The following is a 21,151-nucleotide window of genomic DNA, read 5'->3' on the forward strand; positions in this document are numbered from 1 at the left end:
AATAAAATAAATGTCCCTTCATCCATACGGACATAAGTAAATGACTGAATAAACAAATAGGCAGGGGAGACAGGACGTATCTTCCTTACAGAAGAATCCCAATTAACAATTGTGAAAGCAATGAAGGAAACAGAAAATCACTATTAGAAAAACAGTAGTTGCTGAAGGCACGATTCACTGATGAATGCTGAAATTACTGGGCAAAACTTTAAGAAGAAACAGATTATCTGTGTGACATCAAAGAAATTCCCCTGTGGTAGTTTTAAGATATGACCACAAAGTCTTTGATACCCCTCTGTCCAGAAGGTGGAGCTTAATGCCACTCCCCTTTAGTATGAGTGGGACTTTGACTCACTTCTAATGAAAAGTATGGAAAGAGGAAAAATAATAACTTTGCAACAGAAAAACTCAGGAGACAACACCATAACAAAGTGATCAAGATGAACATCACTAGTAATAAATCATGTTGATATCATCTGTTTCCTGAAATAATTCATTAAAAGGGGACCAAGATTTGGTGATATCCATCCCTCAAATTCATAACCTCAATCTGCTCATGATAAAAAAAGTCAGACAAAACAAAATTGAGGAACATTCTACAATATTCATGACTATTCCTCAAAAGCATGAAGGTCATGAAAGACAGAGAAAGACCAAGAGCTGTCACAGATTGGAAGAGACTAGGGAAACATGACAACTAAGTGCAATGTGGTATCCTGGATTGGATCCTGGAACAGAAAAGGGTCAGTATGCAGTAAAGGATTAATCTTGCTCAAAGAAGTTTTGGCTTTTTGTTCCTGGCTCCTAGGAGGTAACCTCTAAGCCCTCGGAATGTCCTGCTTGATAAGAATATCCTTGGTTACCTGGGGTCTTCAGCCATGCAGTATCACTTAACCTCTGGAGGATCTGGAGAATTAAGGTCAGCAATGCAGGCACTCAGTCATGTCTATGTAACCAACTCCCAATAAAAACTCTAGACATGGCTCAGGTAATCTGCCTGGTTGGCAATATTCCATATGTATTGTCACACATCATTGCTGGTAGAAATAAGTGCTATCTGCATTACTCTACTGGGAGAGTACAACTAGAAACTCTATGCCTGGTCTCTCTTGACTCTGCCTGATGTGCCTCTTCGAAGCCCTTGTTGATTTCAGTGTGTATCCTTTCATTGTAATGAACTGTAACTGTCAGTATAGTGGCTTTTCAGAGTTCTGTGAGTCCTTCTAGTGAATTATTGAATCTGAAGGTGGTCTTTGGGACCTCCAAACTCACAGTCAGTAATAAAATAACAAGGGAAATCTCAATGAAGTATGTAGTTTAATTAATACTATTATTAATTTTGAGAAAATCTATCAGGATTTTGTATAATGTTAACATTAGGGGAAGATGACTGATAGGTATATGGGAACACTCTGTTACCTTTATAAATCTTCTGTAAGTATAAAATCATTTTAAAATAAGAAGATATGTAGATAGGTAGTGGAAAAATACATACTTGCTAAAACTGAGAAAAAGAAAAATGGAGTGGCTATTGTAATGCAAGAATTTTACGAGAATAGTGTCATTCCATAGTGATAAAAGTGTCTACTTAACAAGAGGACTTCACAATCCTAAATGCTTGTGTACTCAATAACACAGCTTCAAAATAGACAAAGTATAAACTAGTATAACTAAAAGGAGAAATAGAAAAAATATAATTTTAGTTAGAGATTTCAATAACTCTACCTCAATAATTGATAGAATAAATATAGTAGTCCCCTCTTATCTGTGATTTTGCTTTCCACAGTTTCAGTTACCCACAGTCAATTGCAGTCCAAAAATATCACAGGGAAATTTCCAGAAATTAAAAATTTGTAAGTTTTAAGGGAAATTTCCAGAAATTAAAAATTCGTAAGTTTTAAGTTGTGCACAGTTCTGAGTAGCATGATAAAATCTTACACCGTCCCACTCTGTCCTGCCTGGGAGTGAATCCTCCATTTTTCCAGCATCTCCATGCTGAATATGCTATCCACTTGCTAATCACTTAGTAGCCATCTTGGTTATCAGATCAGAAAAACATAGTATATAGGGTTCAGTACTATCCATGGTTTCAGGCATCCACTCGGAGTCTTGAAACATATCCCCCGTGGATAAGAGGGGGACTACTGTATAGGAAAATCTGTAAGTCTATAGAAGGCTTGAACCACACTATCAAAAATCTTGACTTAATTCACATTTATCGATCATGTCATACAATGATAGTAGAATACATATTCTTTATAAGTATGCATGGAACTTTTTAACAATACAGACCATATTCAGGGCCATAGAGGAAATCTCAGTTAATGTGTAAGTATCCAAGTCCTATAAAGTATGTTCTCTGACCACAATGGAATCAAATTATAAATCATAGGGAAAGATAAGTAAAAAACACTCAAATATTTGCATAGTGAATAATACACTTCTAAATAACCTATGGGACAAAGAAGAAATCCTAAGGTAAGTTAGGAAGTATTTTGAATGAATGAAAATGTAAAAACAATGTAAAAATATCATTACAATATAGTATCAATGTAAAAGTGTAAAAACATCGAAGTACATGAGTTGCTACTAAATGAGTGCTTAGAGGATAATTTATATCGCTAAAATTTTATACTACAAAAGAAGGAAAATCTCAAACCGGTGGCTGCAGCTTCAACCATAGAAACTAGAAAATGAGCACTTTTTTTTTTTTTTTTTTTTTTTTTCTGAGACGGAGTCTCACTATGTCACCCAGGCTGGAGTGCAGTGGCGTGATCTCGGCTCAGTGCAACCTCCGCCTCCCGGGTTCAAGCAATTCTCTTGCCTCAGCCTCCTGAGTAGCTGGGATTACAGGCATGCGCCACCACGCCCGGCTAATTTTTGTATTTTTAGTAGAGACAGGGTCTCACCATGTTGCCCCAGCTGGTCTTGAACTCCTGACCTCAAATGATCCACCCACCTCGGCCTCCCAAAATGTTGGAATTACAGGCGTGAGCCACCACGTCTGGCCAAAAATGAGCATATTTAAGTCAAATAAGCAGAAAAAGGAAATAATAAAGAAAAGAGCATAAATCAATAAAGTCCAAAATAGAAAAACAATAGAGAAAATCAAGGACACTAAAAGCTTCTTGAGAAAATCAATAAAATTGAGAAACTGCTAGCCAGACTGATAAGGAGAGAAAAAGAGAAGACACAAATTACTGATATCAAGAATGAGAGAAGAGACATCACTTCCAATTCTACAGATAAAAAGGGGATGTGACAACTTCATGTTCCTAAATTAGACAACTTATGTAAAATAGACAAGTTTTTTGAAATATACAAACAAAGCTTAATGAAGAAGAATATGACAACCTGAATAGTTTCCTAACTATTAAGGAAATTGAATTTGTAGTTAAAAGCCTTTTCACAAAAGAATTCTAGGACCAAATGACTTCACTGGAAAATTGTATCAAACATTAAAAGCAGGCATAATACCATTTCCACACTAACTCTTTCAGAGGAGGTACCACTTCCCAGTTCATTCTGTGAGCCCAGCATTACCCTGATACCAAGAGCGGACAAAGAAAGTATAAGAAAAGAAAACTATAGACCAGTATCCCACATAAACATATATGCAAAAGTTCTTAAAATTTTTAGCAAAGTGAATCTAGTGAAATATAAAAATGGTAGTACATCATGACCAAGAAGAGTTTAATTCCAGGAATACTAGATTTGTTTAACTATCAATAATCAATGAAATTCAAAAAATTAACAAACTAAAAAAGAAAAACTATATGATCATCTCGATGGAGAAAAAACATTTGACAAAATCTAACACCTATTCCTGATAAACTATCAACAAACTAGGAATAGAGGCAACTTCATCAACCTGATAAAGATCATGTATGAAAAACATAGAGCTAATATCATACTCAATAGTGAAAGACTAAATGTTTTCTTCTGAAGACCAAGAAAAAGGCAAATATATACACTCTGACCACTTCTATTCAACATTATAGTGTAGGTTTTAGTCAATGCAATAAGACCAAAAAAGAAAGAGCACCTATAATGGAAAGGGAGAAGTGAAACTATCACACTTCACAGATGACACGATTGTCTGTGTAGAAAAGCTTACAGGATCTACAAAATTACTAGAAATAATAAGTGAGTTTAGCAAGGTTATCGTATACAGGATCAACACATAAAAGTGAATTATATTTCTATGTACTAGCAAAGAAATAGTGGAAATTGAAATTAAAAATAACTAGTATCATTCAAAATAGCATAGATATGAAGTATTTAGAGATGAATTTGACAAGATATGTCTAAGGCTTGTATACTTGAAAACTACAAAGAACTTTTTTTTTTTTGAGACGGAGTCTCGCTCTGTCGCCCAGGCTTGAGTGCAGCTGTGCAATCTCGGCTCACTGCAAGCTCCATCTCACCAGTTCACGCCACTCTGCCTCAGCCTCCTGAGTAGCTGGGGCTACAGGTGCCCACCACAATGCCTGGCTATTTTTTTGTATTTTTAGTAGAGATGGGGTTTCACCGTGCTACCTAGGATGGTTTGAATCTCAATCTCCTGACCTTGTGATCCACCCACCTCAGCCTCCCAAAGTGCTGGGATTGCAGGCATGAGCCACCACGCCCAGCCACTACAAAGCACTTCTAAGAAAAATTAAAGATCTAAATAAATGGAACCATATATCCTGTTTATGGATATGAAAACAATGTAATTAAGATGTCAATTCTCTCCATATAGATCTATGAATTCAGTTCAATCTCAAAATCCCAGCAGGCTTTTAATAGTAACTGACAAGTTGATTCTAAAATTTATATGGAAATTCAAAGAAAAACAAGAATAGCCAAAACATCTGTGAAAAAGAGGAATAAAGTTAGAGGATTTACATGATCTGACTTCAAGACTTATGAAGCTACAGCAAAGAGTAATGCTACAGTAATACAGAATCTACAGTAATGGTGTAAGTACTGGCAGTAGTGGTACTGGCATAATAGAAAACTAAAACAGAAATAGAACCAACCAATTAATTTTTTTATAAAAATATCAAGGCAATCCAATGCATTATCATTTTCAACAAATGGTTCTGGAACAACTGGACAGCCATATGCAAAACAAAATCAACCTAAATCCTTATCTTTGGAAAGGATTTACATCATGATTAGGTAACCAAATAAAAGACCCAATATTATAAAACTTCTAGAAGAAAGCATAAGATAAATCCTTTTTAAAACTTTTATCTTAATGACCTTGAGCTTTGCAAAAATTTCTTAACCATGACCAAAAAAGCATGAACTATAAAAGGAAATAAAAATGAATTGAACTTGTTAACATTAAAAACTTTTGGTCTTATGTTATTTAAATGAAAAGACAAACCTAGAAGAAACTGTTTGCAAAATATACATCCAACAAAGGGCATATATCTAGGATATATAAAGAACACTTACAACTCAATAATAAGACAAATAACTGAGTTTACAAATGGGCAAAATATTTAAAAAGATACATCAACCAAGATGGTATACAGATGGTAAATAAACACAAGAAAAGATGCTCAACAGCATTACTTATTAGGGAAGTGTAACTTAAAACCACAGTGAAATACCACCACACCCCCATTAAATGACTAAAATTAAAAATAATAATCATACCCAATGAAGCAACTGTAGCACTTACATACTGCTGGTAAAAATGTAACATAGTACAACCACTTTGGAAAGCAGTTTGACAATTTCTTAAATAATTAAGTATATACCTACCATATGACTAAGCCATTCACTCCTAGGCATTTACTCAAGAGAAATGAAAACTATGTCCACACAGACTTGTAAACAAATGTTCACATCAGTTTTATTTGTAATAGCCAAAAGCTAGAAATATAAATTTCCATCAAAACATGAATGGATAAACAAATTCTGATATGTCCATATAATGAAATAACACTTAGCAATAAAAAGGAATGAACATAGATGCATATAACAACATGAATGAATCTCAAACTAATTATGCTGAATGGAAGGAGCCAAACAAGAGTGCTTATAGTATTATTCCATGTGTATAAAACTGTAGGAAATGCAAACTAATCTGTAACAATAGAAAATAAATCCGTGATTACCTGTGGATGGGGGAAGGATGTGGGGAAAGAGGGCTGGATGACAAAAAGGCATAAGGAAACTTTTTTGGGGTGATGGATATGTTCATTATTTGTATTGCAGTGATGGTTGGAAAGGTACACACATGTCAAAACTCATCAAATTGTACACTTTAAACAAGTTCCACTTATTGTATGCAAATTCTACCTCATTAAAACTGTAAAATATGTTTTGGGGACAATGGGAGAAATTTGGAAGTGGACTAGGTATAAGATATCAGAGTTAGACTGATAATGATATTCCAGGTATGTGGGAGAATGTCCTTATTTTTAGGAGATGAATGCTCAATTATTTATGGATATGTTATATCTATAACTTATCACTGATATTTCAGGAAAAATTACATATAAATTGTTAAATCTAGATGGATGTCATATAGGTTGTACTGTGTTTTCAATATTTCTACATGATTGAAAATATACATAATTAAGATGTGGGGGAAATAATGTTACATTGTTTTATTGTCTGTCCTCTTCTTTGGGCATATATATATAATCTTTATTAACCTGAAATGCAACCAAATCTTCTCTGGGAAAGTCTCCAGGGAGGGAGACATTCTCTATCTTTACTATCCTGGAATGTAAATAAATCTGAGCAAATTGCTTGTTCATGTCTAAACATGAAGAACATGAGATTCAAGGAGAATTGTCTCTGAAGAGAAGGCTAGAGTCAATCACACAAAACTGAAAAGAATAATGATGTGAAATGAATGTTGATTGGCAGAAAATGAATGTAGAAGATGGCAAAGACATCTTACATATGCATAATTGATGTCCCTGAAGAAGAGAAGAAATGGATCAGAAAAAAATTGTTAAGCAAAATAAAACTTCCCTGAAATGAATGATTGGAATGGCTCACTATAACTTAGGTAAAATTAATACACAAAGATCAGAACCAAAGCATATGCTTCCATAGATCCTTAACTTCAAGAATAAAAAAAGAATCATATGGCAGAAAGGCACATTATGTACAAGAAAAAAGGAGCAAGTTTGTCTAAGACTTCTCAATAATATCACTCAATTTTAGAAGAGCAGCATCTACCAAATTCTCAGGCAAAGAAAGTATAAATATGTCAATCAGGGAAGCATAATAACTATGAGTATTATGGAATAAGGGATGCATGCAAAATTTATAGAAGTAGCTGGGGAAGGTTTAGAAGCGGGAGTTAGAAGACTAGAGAAATCACTAAACCAGCCCTTTTGAGATATTAGCATAGGTGGATAAATCAGAGCTTTCAGGAAAATCTGAAAAGCCAGGCACATCTAGCTGCTGATGTGGGACTGCCAAGAGAAGCTGATGGAGAAGTCCATGAGAAGCCTTTGTGAGCCTGCAGCCAAGCATCTAGTGGTAGACCTGGGGCTACTGTTGGTCAGCAGGGCTGGAAGATGGAAAGAAGGGCTGGATATAGAGTGGAAGATAGGAAAAACTGGAACCTGCTGGGTACCTCTGCATCTGTCCTTCACTGTCTCTAATCTCAAAGACTTTCACAGCCATAGTTGCTCCTTCCCTTTGACCTTCCAAATCTCATGTAATTTCTACTTTAGCCAACTCTCATTTCTCAGTATAACCCAAATGACAGTGTAATCTAGTCCAATAGCTTGATATTTTTCTATGAGAAAAATTGCTTTATGGTGAAGTAACACTACCTGAATTCAGAAATTCCTCTGAGTTTGCTCAATTGCTTTGTTTACTTCCAAAATAGCATTCATCAAAGCCAACAACCTGTGTGTCACAAAATCAAGAACCAATTTTCCCATCCTCATATGAATTGACATCCAATTTGGACAAGTCCTCCATTAAAACACTGTTTCTATGAGCCCCTTGCTCACCTGGTATGTTTTTACCTCTCTAGCTGCTCCTTCTCATTATCTTCTATAGATACATCCTTCTCAACCCAAAGCACAAGCTTCGGTCTTACGCCTGCTTTTCCTGTTACTCCCTACATTTTCTTTATTTGGATGACACTAAGATGCCGGAAACAAGCTCTCAAATCCCACCTCAATGTCCCAAGCACACAGAGTTGTAGGGGGACCTATGTGAGCTCAGGAAGTGAGGTGTATCTAATACCCATTAAGAAATCCTCTCCATGCATAGTTCTAAGAGCTCTACACAATATGCATTAACTTCTTGTTAATGAACTGTGTACCTGCAAAAAAGATACATGGAAATCCTAATCCCCAGAACCTCAGAATATAACTTTATTTGGAAATAGAGTACAGAGGTAATTAAGTTAAAATGGGGCCATTAAAGTGAACTCCAATCCAATATAACTAGTGTCCTTATAAAAGGGGAAATTTGGAAACAGAGCCAGACACGCAGAGGGAACATGATGTGAAGAAACACAGGGAGAAAACAGCCATCTGATAGGAATAACGCATCTATAAGCCAAATAACACCTGAGGCTCTCAAAAGCTAGGAGAGAGGCATAAAACAGTTCCTTCCCTAGCACCTTCAGAGGGAGCATGGCCCTGCTGACACCGTGATTCAGATCTCGTCTCAAGAACTATGAGACAATTTCTGCTGTTTTAGGCTGCCCAATTGTGGTACTTTGTTATAGCAGCCCTAGGAAAGAAATATGCTTCTTAGTCAAATCTATGGTAGGTGCTAGTGTGTACATCTTTTATAGATGAAAATCATCAGGACAGAGAAGTTAACTAACCTTCCCAACGTCGCATAAGCTAGTAAATTGGTAGAGTGAGGATTGAAACCCTGGCAGATGGCTTCCTGAGCCTATCTACCTAACCACTATGCAAACTATCTTTTAATATTTTTAACAGCATTGTTCCCAGTGACTAAAAAGGGTTGCAAATGGGAGTGAATAAGTTTTAACAATGCAAATAGTTTAATACATTACTGTATATCCACCCCATAAACTATCATGCAACCGTTCAAAAGAAATAGTTGAATAATAATAAAGCAAGCTGCAGAGATGGTTTTATGTTATGATCTGATTTTTGAAAATCAAAGGAAACAATCCTTATATAACTTCTGATTACAGGCATGGGAACATATGTATGTCTACATATGATTATGAGCACAGAGCAGAGATTAAAACATGAAAGTGAAGTGTTCACAGTAGTTTATTAGTATTGGTTATCTGTTAGGGAAGAATAGTGGAGGAAGAAATGCAATAAATAATGAATGTATCAGTTAGCTTTTTGCTGGGTTGTTATCATACCACCCAAAACTTAGTGACTTAAAACAATTAACGTTTTAATCCATTATTCTGGTGGTTGTTTGGGATGGCTGGGACGAATGGCAGAACCTTCCTAATCTGGGCCAGTGTATTATTAACCTACTACTGTGTAACAAATTACTTAAAATTTAGCAGCTTAAAACATTTATTATCTTGCAGTTTCTGTGGGTCAAGAATTCAAGTGTGGCTCAAAAGATGCCTCTGGCTGAAGGTCTCTCATGAATCAAGCTATCTAGCTTACAGTCAAGCTATCTGGCTGTGGTCCTCATCTAAAGGCTCAAGTAGGGGAGGATATGCTTCAAAGTTCACACATGTGGGCCTTTCCACAGGACTATCTCACGATGTAGCAGCAGTTTCCCCTATGATGAGCCATCTGAGAGCATAACCAAGCACCCAAAATGGAAGCCACAGTCTTTTTGTAACTAATCTTGGGTATGACATCCCATTACCTCTGCCTCATTCTATTCACTAGAACCAAGACACTAATTCCAGTCCAAACTCAAGAGGAGGGGATTATGTAAGAGTGTGAATACCAGGAGGTGGGGATCATTCAGGGTCATCTCAGAGACTGCCAGCCAACATTGCCTTGACCAAGACTGGATGCCTAGGGTAGCTTCATTCACACATGTCCGGCATTTGAAAATCTGGTTGGTGTAGGGTATCTCAACTGGGATGGCTGGTCTTTGCTCCATTACTGCTCCATGTGATTTCTCTCATTTTCCAACAGTATAGTTCCGGCTTTTCCACACATGGGCTCAGGATTCCAAAGAGCTGCAAAAGAGGGCAAGCCTCATTGTGCAGGCACTTCTCAAGTCTCTGCTTGTATCATATTTGTTAATGTCCTATTGGCCAACAAAATAGCCAAGCCCAGGTGCAGGGGTTGAAGAAATAGATTCTACCTCTTGACGGGCGAAGTGGCAAAGTCACACTGAAAAGGGGCATATATTCGGATAGTAGGAGACAATGGAGACTGTCCAGACTTCTAGTTTCTGCCTAGCATGTAGACCTCTGGAAAGAACACTGCTCCCATCTCTATAACAAGAATAAAGCTGGGTAATCTGCAAAAACATAAGTTTTCTTGAACCCATCAGAGAGCTAAGATTACAGAGCAACCAACTAGCTTGAAATATAATAAAAGACAAGTGCCTCTCCTCGGTCATCTGTGGTACAGCAGGACGGAAGATGAGGCCACTATATAAGCAGTAAGAATTCAACAAGAATTTTTAATGAATTGCTAAAGGCTGAGTGCGGGAGACTCATGAAAGCTATAGACCTAAGGGTAGTTGGTCTCTACTTGCAGGCACTTCTCCACAGACATCCACTGAGTGCTCTCAAGAAACACGGGGGCAAGGAAGAAGACTGGAGAAAGTCTACCTCCATGGGGTAGGCCTGCAAGAGGGCTGCTGCTAATATAGAAATGGCACAAAGCTCCAATGGAACCCTACTCCCCTACAGAACAAAATCCTTAAGCCACTAAAAGAAGTGCAGCAAACCCTGTTGCCCTCAGGACACAGGTGAAGATTCATTGTGACTAGAGTGAGGGAAATGGAAAAAAAAAAATTCCACCCATGATAAAAAGGCAGGAAATCATCCTGGGCCCAGATGATTAAAGGCCTTCTACCAGTGGAAGAGGGCAGGATCACTAAAATATCCCACCCTCAAGACCCAGGGATTCGGGGCCTGACAAAAACCAAGGCTGGCCCAGGAAAACCCCTGCCCCCAACTCACCAGGTCAGCAAGAACCAAGTAATAACAGTTGTCTACTACTAACGTAGAGGCAATAACATGGAGCGAGACCCTCCCTGAGATGCAGGCACACAGGAAAGGCCTACAGGCCTAAAGGCAAGTGTGGTCTGGGAAAAATAAAAATTCTCTGGGCAAACCAGTGCCTACCTCAAGCATAAGATAACATTAGAGGAATTTTAAGTCTATGGTACAGCAAAGGTAACACTGGCAACAAAGAAACACAAACTCAGCCCAACTCCTGATTAGATGGATTCAATCTCCCCATGCTAATGGCCTATCAAAAGGGCAACCATGGCTATTTCCAGGAATAACTACTGTTTACCTCAGTTTCTACTATCCTACATACAACATCTGACATTCAGCCAAAAATTATTAGATGCAAAAGAGCAAGAGAAGACAACTCACCATCAAGAGACAAAGCAATCAATAGACCTAGACTCAGTTGACCTAGTAGTTGGAACTATCAGACAGGGAGTTTAAAATAACTGATTAATATGTTAGAGGATATTATGGGCTGAGTGTTTGCATCCTCCCCAAAATTCATATGTTAAAATCCTAATCCTCAATGTGATGGTATTAGGAGGTGAAGCCTTTGGGAGGTAATTAGGTAATGTGGGTGGAGACCTCATAAATGGGATTGGTGCCCTTATAAAAGGGATCCCAAAGAGTTCTCTAGCTGTAGACATGGGAAAATACAAGGAGAAGTCAGCAGTTTGCAACCTTGAAGAGGGCCGTCACCAAGACCTAACCATGCTAGATTCTGATCTCAGACTTCCAGGCTCCAGAACTGTGAGGAATAAATTTCTGTTGTTTATAAGCCACCAAGTCTATGGTGCTTTATTATAGCAGCTCAAACTGACTAAGACAAAGGATATAGTGGAAAACATGAACATGAATGAAAAGATGGGGAATTTTGGCAGATATATGAAAACTGTAAGAATCAAATGGAAATATTAGAAATAAAAATAAAACATAACTGAGTTGAAGAATGCCTTCAATGGGCTCATCAGTAGACTTGACAGAGCCAGGGTAAGGGAAAAAACATCAGTGGATTTGAAGATAGATCAACAGAAATTATCCTAACTGAAACACAAAGAGAAATAAAGACTGAAGAAGGATACATATATAGGGATGAAGATATCTGTAGCATTTTTCTACCTAACACAGTGTGTCTTCTGGTCACAAATTATTCACATTACCACCCCATGCAAAATATGTTCACCCCTATTCCAGGACCTCCAAATTTCTCATCCAAAATTGTGGCATCAAGTTCCAATCCAGGATCTTAAGTCTTCTATAACAGGTTCAGTTGTGGCTGAGGTTCCTTGGGTACAGTTTTTCAGTTTCTTGATCCAGATACCTGTGAGCTAAATGACAAGTTATATGTCCCCCAACACACACCCAATATATACAATGGTGGGATAGGTACAGGATAACTATAATAGACACTCCCATTCAAAAAGAGGAAGACCAAGAGGCACATATCAGTCACTGTTCCATAACAATTCTGAAATCCCACAGAGCAAATGTTGTCAGTTCCCTTGGCTCCAGGGGCAGATAATGTTTCTTGATTAGGGCACAGTTCTCCCTGGGATGGCTCCCCAGTCCATTTTAATATATTGTTCTTGGGTCTTCCCTCTGAGATGTCCTTCATTTTCCATAAGAAATGGACCATGTTTGCATCTGAGTAACTTTCTCAGCTTGTATCCTATTCATAGAAGTTAGGGAGGGGAATCCAGAGGCCACTTTTTATTTTGAACTGTTGCAGTCCCTGGAAGTCCAACCTGGAGGTGGTTTTACTAGTAAAACTCTATTAAAAACTTTGTGAGTTTCCTATGAATCTGGTTTGGATCTACTCCTTTTCCCAAATGCCACATCAGCAATTCTTTTTAAGATAGGTCTCTCTCCACTTTGAGCAGTATGTCAGGCTTCTATGGGACAATGTCATGATTTTTAGAAGCCCTTAAATTTAGCTGAGATGGTCTCCTAAGCACCAACTGAACTATTTCACACATTGTAATAAAGAATCTTACAGATACAACCATGATTTGATCTTTACCCTGAGGCTATTATCTACCTTGAGAATATTTAGATAGCTGGAGAAACTAGCGATGTGAAACCGTTATTTTTCAACCCAGCAATCCTTGGCTTTTCCGTATTCTGAATTCTGCTTGCCAAAGAAACAGTTATTTCTTTAGTTCATTTCTCTCTTTCTGTATCTTATCATATGCAGCTAAAAGAAGCAAGCTGATACTTCCCATATTCTGCTGCAAATCTCCTTAGCCAGATCCATAAGTTCGTTTGGTCCATTCTCTATCTTCCCACAGAGTATGGTGATAACTGTTTTTCTATATTTTTCCCTACTAAATAACATGGGTTGTCACCTATCCAACCTTTGTTATTTGAGGAAAAACAGTTTTCCTCACTGTTTTTCCAGTTTCTACCTGCCACTCAGACCCAAAGCCAATGCCACATGTCACGTTTTGGTCCACTATGCCCCCTCCCGCAAACATATACTTTCAAATATTACTTAGCATTTTCTGTACAACAAACTACCCCCAAAACTTATGTTGCTTAAAACTATACTCATTTTATTTATCTCACAATTCTGTAAATTGGCTGGAATAACTGGTATGGCTCTTCTGGACTAGGCTGGCTCAGCTGGAACTAGAGGTCTTGGAAAACCTCACTCCCAATTCTGACAATTGGCAGGCTACTTGGTCTAAGGGGCCTCAGCAAGGCTGGCTCACCACTGCTCCATGTGGTGGTTCCTCACCCCCCAGTAGGGCAATTTGAGATTTTTCAGGTTTGGAAAGAGCAGCAAGAGAGGGTAAGCTTCAAGGCGGCTTTGCACACTTCTCAAGCTTCTTATTGATTCTCTTTGCTAATTTCCATTGGCCAAAGAAAGTCACATGGCTAAGTTCAAAGTCAAGTAATAGACAAAGAGACGCTACTTGGGATGGGAGGAATCTGTGGCTACTTTACATTGTACCACAATGAAAACAAACAAGAATACTAAGTCATGGAAACCAGTACAAATGATAGGATTATATTTGTGTATTCCTGTAAAATTATATCTGCAGATGTGTGTATATATAAAACCAAAGTGACTTTTAAATTGTGGATTCACTTGATAGAAATATTCAGTAAGAAACATATTTGATAGACATATTCAATAAGAAACATGTGATGGACATAAATATGTCCATCATAATTTATGATGGACATAAATTTGAAAAAAAATTTAATATTCCTCCTGTTATGCACTGTGTTCTGCCACAAACACCCTATAGAACTGACAGTAGGTCTAATCAGTTATATTATTTTGCTGCACTACCTTTCATTTTGTTATCACTTTAAATTGCTTAATATAACACAGTAAATATGGCCATCATTTACATAATTTTGCATTATCCTTCCTATAAATAATTTGGTAACAATTTGACTTATAATACTTTCTATAGGAAGGCTTTTCCTGACAACGTTTTCTCAGTATGACTTCTACTATATTTCATGAGGCTGTGCAAATTCTCTCTCCGTCAATGCATTTTTAAGAGAGTTTCTTCTGAATAATTTTTTCCATCTGAAGTTAGATAGCCTGATGCTTTTCCTTATACAACATATTCATATAGGATCTGTCTTGGATGAATTTTGTAATATATAGTTAGACCTGACCTTTGTCAGCCTTATAAGGCTCTCATTTTCAAGAAACAGGATTACTTTCATGTATGAATATTGCGATGCATACTGAGAACTGATTTCTGGGTGAAGCCCTTTCCACAGTCACTACATTTATACGGTTTATCTCCAGTATGAATTGTCTGATGTTTATTGAAATTTGACCTATCAGTGAAGGCTTTCCCACATTCTGCACATATATATGGTTTCTCCCCTGTGTGAATTCGTTGATGTACTTTGAGATGTGGTTTCTTGGAGAAGGATTTCTCACAGTCAGGACATTTATAAGGCTTCTCTGTAGTATGAATTCTCTGATGTGTAATCAGCTCTGACTTCTGGATGAAGGCCCTCCCACAATCAGCACAAACATAGGGTTTCTCTCCAGTGTGAATGGTCTGGTGTTTATTGAAATTTGACCTGTCGGTGAAGGCCTTCCCACATTCAGCACATATATAAGACTTTTCTCCAGTATGAGACTTCTGGTGAGTATTGAGATTTGACCTGTTGGTGAAAGCCTTCCCACATTCAGTGCATATATAGGGTTTCTCTCCTGTGTGAATTCGCTTATGCATCTGGAGTTGTGACTTAGAAGGGAAAGATTTCCCACAGTCACTGCATTCATAAGGCTTCTCTCCAGTATGAATTCTTTGATGTGCAATCAAGTGTGCCTTCTGGATGAAGGCCTGCCCACATTGAGTACAGATATAGGACCTCTCTCCTGTATGAATTCTCTGATGCATCCTGAGTGTTGATTTTTGGGTAAAGGCTTTCCCACACTCACTGCATTTGTGATGTCTCTCTCCAGTGTGAATTTTCTGATGTATATTGAGGGCTGAGTTCAGGGAGAAGCCTTTACCACATTCACTGCATGCAAAGAGTTTTTCTCCAGTATGAGTTGTCTGATGCCTGAGTAGAGATGACACCTGGAAAAATGATTTCCCACATTCATTGCATTTATAGGGTTTCTCTCTAGTATGAGTTTTCTCATGCATAATTAATTCTGAATTCTGGATGAAGGCCTTCCCACATTTAGTACATATGTAGAGTTTTTCATCTCTATGAACTCTCAGATATATACTGAGTAGTGGCTTCTGTGTAAAAACATTTACACATTTGCTAAGCTCATGAGGTTTTTCCACAGTATGAATTTTCTGAGGAGCAAAGAAGTGTGACCTCTGGGTGAAGATCTTCTCAAATTCAGTACATGCGTTTGCTTTCTCTCCAATGGGAAATTGCACATTTTGACTGAGTGAGCGTTTGAGGCTGAGGACTTTTCCACATTGATTACGTTCACAGAACTTCACTCCTGTATGTGTATTTTCGTGGTGATTATAAGAAGAGCTCTGGGTGAAAACCTGACCATGCCCAATAGTTTTATCCAGGTTCTTTGCTGCATTGCTTTTATTATGAATATGTAAGTCTAAATTATGCTTAAAACTCTTCCCAAATGAATCACGTTTATGGGGTCTTTTCTGTGAAAGAATGAGGTTTGGGCTTGGATGAACAAATTTTCCAATGTCTTTATATTCATAATCCCACTCTGTATTCAATATTTTCTTATTGAGGAAAGAGGTGTGACTCAGAAGTTTGTTTTGTTTTTCCTGACATCTCTTTATCTGTTCAGCATCTTGCCACAATTCTTCTAAAATGGAGTATAATGAATCATCTCTTGTATCTTCACCCTCCATTTCACTATGAAGTGTAGATTTTCCAGAAATTCTTTTCTGGGAAGGCTTAATTCCAAATTTCCCATCTAAAAAGAGAAAGAAAAAGTAAAATTGACACAAACAATAGACCGCAAGAGATTAAAAGGTACACATAAGCTAATACAAGCTGAACACATGGAAATCAGTAAATCTCATGATGACAATGATGACAGGAAATACATATATAGCACTTTTATGTGCCAAGCTCTTACTTGACACTTACAACATTCCAGGCACCGTTCTAAGAAATATATGCAGTCACGCATTGCTTGACAACAGGGATACTGTCTGAGAAAGCTGTCATTAGGCGATTTTGTTGTTGTGCAAACATCATAGAGTATATAGTACTTATAAAAACCCAGATGGTATAACCTACTACACATCTAGGCTATATGGTATAGAATATTGCTCCTAGGCTACAAACCCATATAGCATGTGACTGTACTGACTACTGTAGGCAACTATAATACAATAGTAAGTATTTGTATGTTTAAACATATCTAAACATAGAAAAGGTAATGCATTGCACTACAATGCAGCAATGGCCGTGATGTAACTAGGTGATAGGCGTTTTTCAATTTCATTACAATCTTAAGGCACTCAATATCATTATGTGGTCCATGACTGTACATATGAACTCATTTAATCCTTTCAGAGGTCCTATGAGGTATCTACTACTACTATTCACCTTCTGTAGATAAGAAAAGTGAAGCTCATGACAGTTACATAATTTGCTATAAAACATGGTTATTAAGAGTTGGAGGCCGGCGTTCAACATAAGCAGTCTAGTTCTATTTTGGTAGGAAGCTTGGCTATTAGGTAGGGTGGACAGAAGATTGATAATACAAAAGTTTTCAGGAGAAAGATCTAGGAGGGCCTACGCTTGGAGTTTAAGTACTCATTAGCTTTCAATTCTAAATCCTCATTAATTTTGCTTATCAGTAAAAATACAAAATTCATGTGATAAAAATAATTTATTCATGTCTATAAAAATATTGTAGTCATAGCCATCCTAACCTATACAAACAATAAATAGATGTCTATACTCCAACTCTCCATCCAGGTATAATTGTTTTCTTGGACCTACATTATATATATATAACAAAAAAATAGCAGAGAAGACAAGTCATCTGTGGTAGAGACTGAAAGCTATCCACTAGAATCTGTTCCCCCATTCTTTTGCATTTAACAGAGTAGCATCCAGGCATACGGATGCCCAGTCATAGAGCATTTCTCAGTCTCCTTTGAAATTAGTGTGGCCATGTGACAACGTTCTCATCAAGAGAATGTGAGAGAAAATGACGGTGCCACTTTCAGATGGGAGCATCGAGACCACAGGCATGTTTTCTCCACACCCACTTCTACCTTCTTGCTTACTAAAACCTGGACTTGGCAGAAACACAGAGTCAAGCACGCAGATCCCACAAAAATCCTAAGAGATGGTGGAGTAATGTGTGTTGGAAGGAGGTTGGATTCCTGAACAATCATGAGCAATGAGGTTTCCTATAAGAGGGAAATGCAATTCTTTACTATTTTAGTCACTATATTTGACAATCTATTGCTACAAGTTAGCGTTAGCATAATTCAGACATTATTCTTGCCCAGGGTAGGAATTATAGATGTTTCCATTCCTAGTACAATACATGAGACATATTAGATTATTGATAAATAATTTTAACATGAATAAATTATACCACTGGCTTTTTCAGTAAGAGATTTTTAGATACTGAGAATGCTCTGAGTCATCAAACCCACTTGTCCCCTTTTAGTCGGTTTGATACTGTACTTCAGACACATGTCCCATCCAAAATCTCATCCACCTATTCTTAGGTTGCATTTGTATTCTCACACATCTGGATTTAATTTATTCTGGAAATACTAAGCACTGGATTCCTAGGCATGGTTTTAGAAGCAGTTCTACTTTTTACTTTATTTAAATTATAAATCCCTTGCTGTACCAGACAATTATTTATTACATCACTAGTACCAATGTTCATCGTAAAAAATTTGTTCCTGCAATAAATAGCTTCTCTATACCTCTCCTGAGTACCCGATTCTATGAACAGTACATAAATGAAGAGTCATCAGTCTAGAAAAAAGAGCTGCTCATGCGAGCTTACATTCTACTTGTCACACACAAAGATGCCTCAAAAAAGCATGCAGTTTATTTTCAAATCAGCTTAGCATTTTCTTTTGTGCCATTAAAAAAGGTGTGTGTGCTTCATAAAGCAGTTTAAGAATTTTTTACTTGGAAAATTAATCTAATCATATTGCTAGTAAATTTTCTTCTTCTGAATGTCAAAAGCAGGCACTCTCTATGCTACTCATTTTGCTAATCCTTGTAATAGACTCCTAATTATAACAGAAACACAATGTGTAAGAGGGTAAACTTTTAAATATTTGGTGCCATTGTGTTTACTTCCCAATAACAATCTTTGTTGAATTCCTCTCAGTAGAATTTTTTTTTAAATCCCTCTAAAACACAGCAAAATTCTCTTCTTATCACCCACAAATTCAATTAGTTTATATTGGTAAGTATTTTCTTCATGCTTAGCATTTGAATAATGAAAATAAGATATAAGCTCCTATTTTCAGAGATTTTCAAAAATTACTGGGGGCAAAAGCATCTGGGACATGGGGAAACAGAAATGGGGAATAATAATAAATAATGGAGTAATAAATCTGGAGTAGGTAAGGGCCTTTTCATGGAATAGATGAAAGCCTGAACACAAAAGAAAAATGTCTATTACCTGGACAGGCAGAGCACAAAATAATAAAAAGCCCAGAAACACAGATACACTTCATATATGCCAGGCATTAAAAACAAGGCGAACGATTTGAAGTAAGCATAAATTAAGGAAACTGTACAGATAAAATTTTAAATTGGGAATAATGGTAATCTTATAGATGGCACTGAGAGAAAAGTTATTGGTCATGTGTTATATAATATGGAATAACTGTAAGATTACTTCATAAAGGTAATGACAAAGATAAATGCAATGTCTTAGGTAATGAAATCTATCAGTAGCATTTCAAAGATTAACTGGAAACAAGAATGGAATCTGCAGCTTCCATTTGGAACAGAATAATCCAAGCATAAGATAATACAGACCTGTTTTGGAGTGATGTTACTGGAACTAAGATGAGAGGCGAATTAGTATTCTTTAAAAAAGAAAAAATAGGAATTGCAGAGTAATTAGTAAGAGAAGACAGCTAAGAGGGAAGAAACAAGAAACAGCAGAATCTGACAAAATTTGCAATGTGAGGATTTCTGATTTGGGTAATGATGACGCCAATTCCTCCCATATTGAGGATGAATAAAGTAGACTATTCAATGGGAATTGTGTGGTATGCAGGTAAGTAAGTACTAGAGCACAATTATAATACAGCACCTAGTGGTGTCAACATGGAAGTCATCAGAATACAAATAAAAGCCTTAAGTGTTCCAAATGGAAGACCCCTTTGAGTTAATTACTATTGGAACAGATATCCTGAAGACAGTAAATGGTACTCCTAACTAGTGCATCTTAGTGGGGGAAAAAAGCCTCTATGAAAAGTAAATGAGACAATTAGGTACAAATAAAGAAGGAAGAGAAAAAACTGTATGGTTAGAAAAGATAAAATAGGGGCTGCAGGAGAAGATGGCGGTCTCCACAGGAGTTAAAGTTCCTCGTAATTTTCGCTTGTTGGAAGAACTTGAAGAAGGACAAAAAGGAGTAGGCGATGGTACGGTTAGCTGGGGCCTTGAAGATGAAGATATGACACTTACAAGGTGGACAGGCATGATTATTGGGCCACCAAGGACAAATTATGAAAACAGAATATATAGCCTGAAAGTAGAATGTGGACCTAAATACCCAGAAGCTCCTCCGTCAGTTAGATTTGTAACAAAAACTAATATGAATGGAATAAATAATTCCAGTGGGATGGTGGATGCCCGGAGCATACCAGTGTTAGCAAAATGGCAAAATTCATATAGCATTAAAGTTGTACTTCAAGAGCTAAGACGTCTAATGATGTCCAAAGAAAATATGAAGCTTCCACAGCCACCAGAAGGACAAACATACAACAATTAATTTTAGTGGATCTCAAACTTGTCTTAAATCAACAACCTTCTACTCATGTTTATGTCTTGATTAAATATCACAATGAAAAATACCCACACATTAAGTAAAAGAATTCCAGCTGGTAAACATGACCTGGACATTTGTAAGAATATATTTAATACATGTACACCCATTATGTTTTCAGGTAACAGGAGGAAAAATGCAGCACAATTTTTTTTCTCTTGTTAAGGCACTGTCATTTAAACATAAACCTGGAGTACTCAAAGTAGAACTCAGGTTTACAAGATGAAAGCGTGTGGAGAAGTGTCAGATGGCAGTGGAAGCATGTGTGTTTCTAAAAAGTGAAAATCTCAAGAAAGAAAACAGAAATGGCATGCTTTACCCATCCTGCTTAGTGAAAGAGAGCTGCAGTTGAAATTGTTTAAAAAGTAGCAGGTACAACGAATATTGTCACAGATGTGTTAATTTTTGAAGCGGTGTGGGTGCTGACTACTAGTAGTATCAAAAATATGTTCAGGATTGTTTTGATACCTGTATTTATAATAAAAAATGTTGGGGGGAGTTGATGAATTTCTGTTAAAAGCTGTTCTTGTGTGTTACATGTA

General features: G+C 37.1%; 2 protein-coding genes across 6 annotated transcripts in view; one reads left to right on the plus strand and one right to left on the minus strand.

The window, feature by feature from the left end:
* Positions 1 to 5,826: 5,826 nt before the first annotated feature.
* The window catches only part of ZNF81 (zinc finger protein 81), a 92,722-nt gene continuing 77,397 nt past the window's right edge, over positions 5,827 to 21,151 (minus strand). For 4 of the 5 annotated variants that reach the window (XM_007991559.3, XM_007991560.3, XM_007991562.3 and 1 more), the window contains exon 5: positions 5,827 to 16,526. In XM_007991559.3, the coding sequence (XP_007989750.3) occupies positions 14,818 to 16,526 (1,709 nt within the window). In that variant the 3' untranslated portion in view covers positions 5,827 to 14,817. The remainder of the gene's footprint in view (positions 16,527 to 21,151) is intronic. The other variant, XM_073013748.1, reaches the window with a different exon arrangement.
* On the plus strand, positions 20,039 to 21,117 carry LOC103231908 (ubiquitin-conjugating enzyme E2 variant 2). Its single transcript, XM_037992921.2, has one exon. The coding sequence runs from the start codon at positions 20,121 to 20,123 to the stop codon at positions 20,553 to 20,555; it is 435 nt and encodes a 144-aa protein (XP_037848849.1). The 5' UTR covers positions 20,039 to 20,120; the 3' UTR covers positions 20,556 to 21,117.

Source organism: Chlorocebus sabaeus, chromosome X (genome assembly GCF_047675955.1).
Source record: "Chlorocebus sabaeus isolate Y175 chromosome X, mChlSab1.0.hap1, whole genome shotgun sequence".
NCBI classification, from domain to species: domain Eukaryota; kingdom Metazoa; phylum Chordata; class Mammalia; order Primates; family Cercopithecidae; genus Chlorocebus; species Chlorocebus sabaeus.

Excerpts from the sequence above, each read along its gene's own strand:
- LOC103231908 (XM_037992921.2), top strand. The coding sequence starts at position 20,121 with ATGGCGGTCTCCACAGGAGTTAAAGTTCCTCGTAATTTTCGCTTGTTG.